Consider the following 10,371-nt stretch of genomic DNA (forward strand, 5'->3'; position numbering starts at 1 on the left):
ACCCGGCACCGCACACCCGGCACCGCACACCCGGCACCGCACACCACGCACCTGTGCCCGAGGACACCCGGACTCCCGAGGGTCAGAAAGTCAGAGTCACAGAACAGGCAGGGCTGAGAGGTCTCAACCCCACTACACGGACAAGGACACTTCCCACCAGACCAGGTCGCTCGAAGCCCCATCCAGCCCGTCCTTGAACACTTCCAGGGATGGGGCTTCCTCAGCTTCCCTGGGCAACCTGTTCCTGTGTCTCACCACCCTCACATTAAATAACTTCTTCCAATCTAAATCAACCCTCTTTCAGCTTAAAACCATTCCCCCCTTGTCCTACCATCCCACACCCTTGTAAAAAGTCCCTCCCCAGCTTTCCTGTAGCCCCTTCAGGTACTGGAAGGCTGCTATAAGGTCTCCCTGGAGCCTCCCCTCTCCAGGCTGAATAGCCCCAACTCTCTCAGCCTGTCTTCATAGCAGAGGTGCTCCAGGCCTCTGATCATCACTGTGTCCCTTCTCTGGCCTCGCTCCAACAGCTCCATGTCCTTTGGGTGCTGGGAGCTCCGGGGCTGGATGCAGTACCATGTGCCCCTCCAGTGTGCAACAGAGAGAGAAGCCACAACCCCTAGATTTGTGTTTGGGTGTCAGTGCTTTAGGCTGTGGTAACTCATTTTTATTCTCTTACAAGAATAACCTATGCCTGTACATCAGCACTTATGGCACAGTTTAAGCACAGTCATATGAACGCACACTGTTCTGGCACATAAAAAGAAAAGTTTAAACACCACTATTTAATGAATAGTGGATTAGAAGTGCTGCCAACAGACTCTTCATATTGTTATTACTACTAATAATAACTATAATTAGCCATATAACTCATATATGGCACACTTGTAGCACAGACATACACCAGTTTACACACCGGCTATGCTTCCTGTTCTTGGGTTGTGTGGTGTAATATGTTGTGCTTTGTATTTAGAAGCTTTCTATCCAGATCATCTTTCCTCCTGAATAAAAAACATAATGAGTTTAAGAATTTATTTGATCCTTTCTTTCTACTGATTGACAGACAAGACATTGCTCATCAAATCATCAGATACTGCTGCTTCCCGTCACGCTGTGCTTGCTGGATCACAGTTTCTCCTCCCCATCTTTTGCAGAAGTCTGTATGCACCCTTCTGCTGTGGTTTCACTTTGTTTTGATTGTCCATCTTTTATGTTGAGGTCTTGCTCTCACTCGTGGTTTTAACCACCTTGGCAATAGGGGAACCAATGGTCTCAGAGGCACCATCTAAGAGATATGCTGGGCAAATCCTGTAATTTGCAGCTGCCAAAAGGATCAGTGCTGCTGCCTCCCCAGGTGTGCGTTCCTGCAGCCTCATCCACTGCAGGCTGCATGCTCATCTGACACAGTGGGAGGGCTGATTGAGCTCAGTGGGTGGACAGAAAGTACCAAAGAGCAAAGTGAAAATTTTGTAGCCATTTCAGCAATCTCCAAGTGGCTCAGGGCAGTGTCAGGTCAGGCCCAGGCAGACAGAAAGGAGCAAGATCAGGTGGCTGCAGCTCCGAGAGGGCTGGAGGGAGCAGCACTGTCCTTTTTGGCAGGAGTAAGCAGCGTGCAAGACTGGCTCAATCAGCTCACCTAATAGGATTAATACTCAATATTGTTGGCTGCTATCCTCTTATGTTTCCTCAGGCAGCAAAGGCTGGGAAATTTTTATGTTTACTCCATTCTAACCAGATCAGCACGATCACACCCCACAATGCATTCAGTGGCTTCCTCTTGGCTCTGTAGTGTAAAACCCCAGAGGATATCTTGTCCTACCTTGCAGTTATAACCCTGCTAAGCAGGGGACACCCTGGACTCAACTCACAATTCAACCACGTGTTGTTTTTTGTAATTGAGTCAAATGATGAGAACATCAGCCAGCTTTGGAAACCCAGCCTGCCTGCAGGTGGCTGTCTCCTGGTGTCTGAGGGCCAGAACTTCAAACTCTTCCTGCTCCCTTGGCAGCTGCAAAGTTGGGAGGAAACAAGCACTTTGGTTATCAGACTTTAAAACCTGATAGTTCATTAACTGCCTGCAGTGGAATATTTTGTTGTGCTGGAAAACTGGTGTTTCCTAAGGTATTAGTGATTACAACTACCATTAATCTTTTGAGTTAGCAGTGGGATTTTTAACCCAATTCCAGGGCAGAATACAGTAGTTCTTAGATTAAAGACTTGTACAATTTTTGGTCACCAGCTTAAACGTTTTGAAGTAAAGCTGCTTTGCCTTCTACTGTTGTTCAGCCATGAGTTACATCCTCAAATGGAGGGCCCAAAAAGACTAAGTGGTTTCTAATAGCAAAGGAGCAAGAACACTTTGAGTATAGACACGGAAGCCCTGCATTTTGGAGCTAAGCACTTTGGTAAGTGAATGCATTAGCTGTCTAGTGATTGCTTCTCATCCACCTCAAGCTCTCCACCTGGTCCTTGAACAGGGGGCCAAAATCTGAATTTTAAGGAAAGAGAAAAGGAAAGCAAAATAAAGCAGCAATTAACTTACAACATGAGGATATAGGTACGCTGATAGCCAGAATGATCCAGGCAATGTCCATCTTGCTGAGACAGATGGTTGCTCTGTGCTGAGGTTTGTCCCCCTCAGTGACATGGGAGATATTTCCTTGCACTCCAGGTTTCCAGGTCCCAGCAGGAACCAGTCTATTTAGGAAGTTCCCAGTGGCGGTGGAGCCAGCTGTGGAAATGGAACTGGACAACCTTGTGGTGGGTACTGTGGAGAGAGGACTGCCCAGCAAGGTCGTGTTAGTCACCTCACCATGCTGTGCTGGAGCAGGTCCCTCGGGCTCTCCAGCTGCTGGGGAGGAGATGCTGATGTCAAAACTGGTCTGAACCGAGTGACCTGCTGCTGCTGTTGCAGATCCAGGACCAGCAAACAGGGGGACATTTGTACTGAGATTCAAGGTCACCCAAGAGTTGTTTTTGCTGAGCATATCCCAAACACCGTAGTGGGTGGGTTTAAAAGGCACCGACACTGCTTCAGGATCAGTTGATGGTCCAGCAGTTGTGGTGGCAAAATCTGCCTCCTGCACTACTAGCTCAGCCCCATCCCCTCGCTCTGCTTCCCTAAGGCTCCCTGAGGCGCCCCGGTGGGGAGAAGGGTCTGAGTGTGTAGTTCTTGCCAGCCCCGTGCCACTGGGATCGCTGGATGCTGTGGGTTGGGACTGGAACGGGTGGTCTGTGAAAGGGCTCCTCAGGGTAGGGAAGGGAGAGTGCAGGGCTGTCTTTAGGTAAGGCTCTGAGGACTCCGAGAAGTTGCCTTTGAAAACCTGGAATATTTTCCCCTTGGGGCGAGTCTGTCCCGTGTACAAAGCGCTCTGGTTGTATAAATGATACGTTTCCTGTTCAGCCGGGTGGGGGCTGCTCACTTGCTTCTGCCCGGTGGGACGGGCTGTCTCCGGCAGGCTGCTGGGATGGGGGAGGGCCTGAGTGGATGTGGGAAGGGGCTCTGCCGCGTGGCGAGGTGTCGTTCCCATGGCTGTGACTGTGGTAGTGTCCATCGGGAAGCCCTGAGAGGAGGAGACTGTGGGAGACAGTACCTGGACAGAAAAAACCAGCTCTTCTGTCAGTGCCAAGATCAGTAGAACACCTGAAGGAAAAAGAATAAACACAGAGAGAGGGTGAGACACCAGGGAGGGACCAGTGGATGAGGAACGGCGCAGCTTGTGTCTGGCAGGAAGGAAGACCTTCCGTGTTCTGCAGGACAGAAAAGTTAGCATTCAACTTTGTTGGCTTCTCAGGGAAAGTAGGAAGAGAAAGAAAAATCTGCAGGGGAAGTGTTGGCCCCATGGATGTGGGAGCAGCAAGGCGAGAACAGGAAGGCTGCAGGGAATCTCTGCGGCAAAGGCAGGGAGAAGCCTGCAGAATGGACTTGGGAGAGTGCTTTAAAGTGCCACAGGCACAGGCTACAAAATGTTCTACTCTTTAGGGGCAGAAACAAAAGACATTTTTGTTTTGGCCAGGAGGCCTCCAGATGAACATCTACATCATTATGAAGGACCTCAGTCCTCTCATTCTTTTGGCTGCAAAATCATAAATTTGCCTCCCTCCAGTCTTGGATGCCATTAAGCAATCTGTTTTCTGAGAGAGCAGCTGCTTAGCCCTTGCTGAAAATTAGGTCAAGAAGGGATGTCTGATGAGAGGGCTTCCTCGGTTATATATGCTGCCCTTTACTTAGCAATGTTGAAAAACCTAGTCACTTTATATTTGGGAGTCTGAGATGTGGAAAATCTCCAAATATTAAAAAATGAACAAGAAAACAAAGCTATCACAGTCTTTTTAAATGCCATGTGATTATTAGGGGTCTGACTCAGTCTAACACAACTGCCCTTTGCACCCATGCACAAATGTTTGATTGCAACCTGTTCTGTGCTGACATGTGCTCTGGGACTGCACTGTGTGAAGTTTCCCTCCCAACACCCTCTGTGGTGCACACTGCTTCATGAGGTGCCAGATTCACACTGCTGGGAACATCAATTCTTCCATTTATTCCTAGTCCAGATAATGGATGGGGGCAGCTGCAGTAGCATAAACCTCCCTGGGGTGCAGGGCTAATACACCCTGAGTTAGCATGACCTGCAGGGACCACATCAATCACATGTCACCATTTCCATATGTTGAAGTTGTTGAGTGTAATGTGGATCTCTGCCCACTAGGAAGCACATGGAATAAATCCATTTTGCACAGTCCACTGAGCATCATCAGATGGCACCATTAGCATTGTGCTAGTGTGAATTCCAGCCAGTGGTGTCAAGGTGAAAGATACTGTCACAGTCTTAACAGATCAGGGAGACAAGTTCATCAAAGCTGCAGGATTCCAAACTGGGTAACGAGCACCTTCCAGCCAAGACTGTGGAGTATCTTCCTGCCCCCTTCTCTGCCTTCCTCCTCTATCCAGGCTTACCAGCTTTCTTTGTGAGAGTTGTTATGCCATTTAGTTCTACCCTACCTGGGAATCTATGTTCTGTGCACCAGCAGACAAGGAAGACAGGGACTCTGAAAGAATATTTCTGATTAGGTGTCCACTATGCTCTAGGGCTCTGTTGCACGTTGGCCAGAGATAAAGGTGTTTATTCCAAATCCTGTGCATCATTCACCAAAGAAGCAGTACCTGCTTCCCTAAGCCAGCTAAATGCTCTGATTTGATCCCTATTTGATCACCATTTCTGAACCAGAACAGCACAGAGCTCTACAACAAACAAAATTAACCTAATCTTGCCCCCAGGAGCCTCCTGTTACTTTGCAAAATATCCAGAAGATGAAAATACTGACTTGATAACATGGTGAGAGTCAGTTCCAAGCAATGCACTTTCCACTGCCTGATGCTTAAATAAGCTCTTTAAAAAATAAATAAATTCTGAAATAAATATTTCTGCCAAATAAACCACCATCTTGGATACTGCTTCCCAGTTCCTAGCCAGCCACAGACCATTTGGTCTTAGCAGAACACCTAGTCAAAGAGAAAAACAGATTCTGTACACCGAGATGCAACCAGAAGAGCAGATCGTGCTATCCTCGTGAAGCATCACTCTTGGTAATGAAAGGCAGGAGTTATCTGCACATTTTTGGCAGCACTTATTCTGAGGTCAAGGTCAAAGCAGACATCCTAGTGTCCATATGGCTAATATTTCATGCCAAGACAAGCTGCTGCCACGGAACAAATTCAAAGAGGAAAAGATGATGATTTATTTTGGATTTGGTGTGTGGAGATAATGTTTCAGGAAAGTTTAGGCCTGCTGTTCTGAGTGCAGAAGATAAAGTGCACTGGCAGATCTTATGAGAGACTAGATTGTAATGACTGTAATGCCTACTAATGTTTTTGGATGTTCTTTGTGTAACTACTTTCTCTCACACCTCACGCACAGAAGAACAGCTCTGTCGAGATAATGTTTTCCTCAAGGATATGCCTTGAGGAATAAGGAAGTCATCAGCTTTTCTGCATATTGTGCCCTGGGGTTAGAAACCCTGATCTCTGGCTAAAAGCCTACCAAGCATGCATCTCCACTTCTCGAAATACTGATAAATCAGTAGCTTGCTGCTTAAAAAGATTTACAATCTCTCTGGGACAGTCTGTTGTGGTAGCAGGTCACCACACACCAGGCATGGGAGGCCACATACATTTAGCTAGTACCTTTAGGTGGCTTGTAAAGTATGAATAATTATTCAAAGGAAATACTAAATCAGAAGTAATTTATCTAACAGTGAACAATAGCCTCCATGACATTTGGCTGTCTTGGGCTGTGGCAAATCAGGTTTTGCTCATCTGCTAGAGTCCCTTTAAGAGCCCCTGCAGAGCCACCATGGCTCCAGAAGCTACAGATGCTTCTGACTTTTTTTCACTGATTGAATGGACCACAGTAACTCCTTCAGTGGCAACCAGAGCTAATCTGTGCCCCTTACTACTGAAAAAATACTAACCTTAGTAGATCATTGCAAAAATAGCCAGTGTTGTATATTTAGGGAGAACCAGCTGGTAATAAGAACTTCACAGTCGGTTTTGCTGCCCCTTTTAAGTAGAATTAATTTGCTTTATATTTGATCAACAGCCAACTGGAAAGCAGAAGCTGGAACTGGTATTCTCAGATGCTCTGCATCATCACCTAAGCGTGCTGTGTTTAGATTTGTGCTGGCCTGAATGCCCAGAGCTCCCACTTACTTTTCTATCACTTGAGGATATGCAATGTCTTACAAAGTGGGACTCTTATTGAGGTCCCTGATATTAGACTGCCCTGTTTGGCAACTTTGCCTTAAGCCTAGGAAAATCATATTCTGAGTTTCTCTACTAAAGTGTAGGAGGCATTTGTCACAGAAGTGGACTTAACCAACTCCTTCAAATTTCTTCCCTTCCCAACCTCTGTCTCTGCTTCACAAATGCACCCATGCTGAGATAAAGGCCATGATGGCTACAATGCCAGTTGTCCCCTGGTGCCTCAGCTTACCCTCAGTCAGACTAGCACTGAAAGGAGATCTTCTGGTTGCTATCAATTCATCATGGCCAAAGTTTTGATATCCCAGGTGAGATGGTACACAGCAGATGCTCTTGGTCAGTTCAAAGCACTGTCCTGCAACTCTTTGCCAAAATCCTTCAGTTTTGGCTGCTTAAGACTCTTAGGACTGATCTCACTTAAAGCATGAGCTCCTTAGGGTAAAGACTGACAATTCATAGTATCTGCTGGCATAATGGTAATATAGACTAATGTAGGCACATTATATCAAATAGTTCTAATTAATTATATTTTCAAAGGTCAGTTCACACCATTAAGTTTTTTTCATAAGGAGCCATTTCTAAGGTACAGGGGCTCTTGCCCAGAAGGGGTCAAACTGGCTTGGCTTTTAAATGCTGTGTGTCAAATTCCCACTTCTGGAGTCTAATTTTATGACTGCATTAAAACCATTCAACCCTAATGAGTAGACTGATAGACCTGACGTCTCTGTAGTGCAAACTGTGTCACCCTGTGGTCTTGGTGCATAGTGCACCAAGAAGGGAATATTAAGTATAGAATTAATTAATGCAAGGATGAAGCAGAACGGCAGCAGAGTGTATACAGAGGGTGCCAATGCACATTTAGCCATAAAAACTCCTTCCTGACAACATGGTGCAATGGTTCAAATCTCAACAGGATCTCCCTGCAGTGTTTCACATGAGGAGTCTAGAAGTGGTGTGTGCAGTTGTGTACGTGAAGAAAATGAAGGTGTTTCTTTACAGCAACATTTTAAAAGGCTATGGTTGATGTCCTCAGTGAATCTCAGAAAAGTTGGGGGTTAGGAATATTTTGCTTTCCCAGATTGTGAAATCTGCAGAGTCCTACCCTTTGGGAACTTCCTCATGGCCATTTTATTTGCACATAGGAGATAGAACTGCCTCCCTCCAAACCAGATAAACAAAGTGATTTCGGCTCTAGCAGCTGACGCTCTTTAACTGTTTTATCTCAGGGCCTCAGGAGCCCCCGTTAGGGGCCAGTGTGATGGCAGAGGACAGCATTAAGAGGCTTCATTTAGGACTTAGTATCACCTGGTGCTGCACAGGAGCCTTCTCGGGCACTTTGAGAACCACCTTTTTGTGTGACATGGCAGAGTCAGCGCACACGTTCAGCCTCCCTGGGTACCTCCTTTGAACAACACAAACTTACATAACTTGTGATCTAAACCCTGTGGAAATGTTTCCAATGACTTGAGTGGGCTTTGGACCAAGTCCTAATTGCCAAAGATCCAGTGGAAACTTTTGAGCCGTGCATTCACATTTTCTACAGCAAATGAATATGCACAACAAGCTCAGTCTGGCGTTTGACCCTTTCTGGCCTTTGCTCCCTCGGACCTTGCAGCAAGACAGAGGCACTCTGAGCAGTACTTGGCAAACTTGATTGCTGTAGGACATCAGGAAGAGCTTTTTTTGTGCAGAGACCTACTGCTGGTCTCATTATTTCAGACTGCTGCGAGCAAGGGAAGAAAAGGCAGCCATCCTACAAAGGACATGTTATCTACAGACCCTGGGCTGGGGTGCATGTGGGCACCATGTGGGATGCTGAAGCCTCTCCATACTTCCAACAGTCTCCACTACTAATAGTGAGAGAAGGTTATGCAAAACCTGTTCAAAGCAATAGCAATGCTATTGTTGTAATTAAAGCTTTCTTCATGGCACTACTAACTTCTCCTGTGTCTCTCAGTGAAACCAAAATGTTAGTGGGAGAAAAGTCAATCTTTAATGGTCAGAGACTGTGCAGAAAGTATATATTATTGTTGTTGTTATGGTAATTTTCTTTGAAATCTGTCGAAGTAATATGATTTTCACACACAATAAAGCAGCCTTTGCATAAACAAAGAGTTAAGAAGATTTCACCTCCATGATTGGGGGAAGAACTGAGGGAAGAAAAAGTAGGTTACTCTGCATAGAAAATTTATTTTCCCTGCCTGTCTATCAGTGGTTGTCAAGCCAGAACCCTCAGAAGCTAACTTAGAAGTTACTATCTGTTTTCCCTGGTATGTATTAGACAGGGTGATCAACCTCAACTTCAAAATACAGGTATTTGGTAACATGCAGAGACTGAGTACACACAGAGTAACAACTTTATGTGCATAATATAAAACAACATCAGCAGAAGCTCTGGAAATCACATGTACAAACACAAATTAAGCAGCACTTGCTGATTTTCCCTGTGCAACAACAGTAATGGTTACTACAGTTTTCATGAGGCAAGAATGTCCCAGTCCTTTACCAAGACAAAAACATTGAAGAACACCATTACTGCCTCTAAGATGCAGTTTCATTACAGACTTTGAGAGAGTGAGTTGGTAAATCACGATTAATTTATGGTCCTCCAGTGTTTTAAACAATGGGTGATATATATAGGACAGTGTCGTGTAGTTACAGAGCAGGCAGCTCCCAGTTCTTTCTCACACTACACTGGAGACTCAGAGAAATGCTTCAGATCCCCTAGTCAGCTAAATATACACAGACATCCGAGCTGTTGAACCTTGTGAAAAGGCTCACTGACAATCTAGGACAGCAGTAATTACTGAGAGGAGCATAATAAAAAGAAGGAGTCTGACTCTAGCTGCTTGTTCAAGGCAATCACTTACCTGAAAATATCATTTGGACTTGTCAGCAGACATCCTCACCTGCTCACATCACACTGATTCGGAAGCTTCATCCCTCAGTAGAAAAAGGAAAAATACATCTTCTCCCTAACGAGGCAGCTGCACGCAGGAGTTGCTGTTATTGTTGGAACTGGTTTGGAGGAATGAGGACAGAGACAGCCCAGGCAGGCGTGTCTTGCAGGGCTGTGCAGAGAGAGGGCTCGCTCCTTTATGGAGTACCTTTGCAACTGCAAGGCAAGATTACTTACAGAGCCAGTCCCCTTCTCTGCCAGCAGATCGAAGGGCTGCTTGGTATTCCAGCTTGGTTTCCCATTAAGTCCAGATACAGTTTGTCTGACACAGGTCTATTCAGATGCGTGAGGATTGCTGGCAGTTCTCATTTTCTGGGAACAAAACAGCAACAAGCACCCCAGCTGCACGTCCTTGTGAGGCTGTACAGTCCCTTTTTTAAGGCAGAGTGCCCTCCCTCCAGTGCAGTGTTTAGCTTTTTGTGTGTGGATGGATTTTACAGATCTACCTCCTGCTTATGTATCTCCACCAGGCTTTCCACTTCATTCAATTATCTCTAATGATATTAATATTCTTGTCAGAATGAAATAGTGATCCTCTTCGTTCTTCTTCCTTTGCTTATTTCATTTCTTCACCTCTCAGTGAAGCAAATTCAAGAGCAATTTCTACTTTGTAACCATAAAGAAGTCCACGGATCCTGTGATTCCTAAACCCACA

The 10,371-nt window shown here is 45.7% G+C and overlaps 1 protein-coding gene across 1 annotated transcript in view; it reads right to left on the reverse strand.

Annotated features, from left to right (window-relative positions):
* The window catches only part of TMEM108 (transmembrane protein 108), an 18,012-nt gene extending 8,223 nt beyond the window's left edge, over positions 1 to 9,789 (reverse strand). The window contains exons 1-2 of the mRNA XM_010007409.1: positions 9,628 to 9,789; positions 2,540 to 3,640 (exon numbers count right to left, since the gene is read on the reverse strand). Coding sequence (XP_010005711.1) covers positions 2,540 to 3,640; positions 9,628 to 9,640 — 1,114 coding nt within the window. The 5' untranslated portion in view covers positions 9,641 to 9,789. The remainder of the gene's footprint in view (positions 1 to 2,539; positions 3,641 to 9,627) is intronic.
* Positions 9,790 to 10,371: the final 582 nt, after the last annotated feature.

This window comes from Chaetura pelagica, unplaced genomic scaffold (genome assembly GCF_000747805.2).
Source record: "Chaetura pelagica isolate M959 unplaced genomic scaffold, ChaPel_1.0 scaffold481, whole genome shotgun sequence".
NCBI lineage: Eukaryota > Metazoa > Chordata > Aves > Apodiformes > Apodidae > Chaetura > Chaetura pelagica.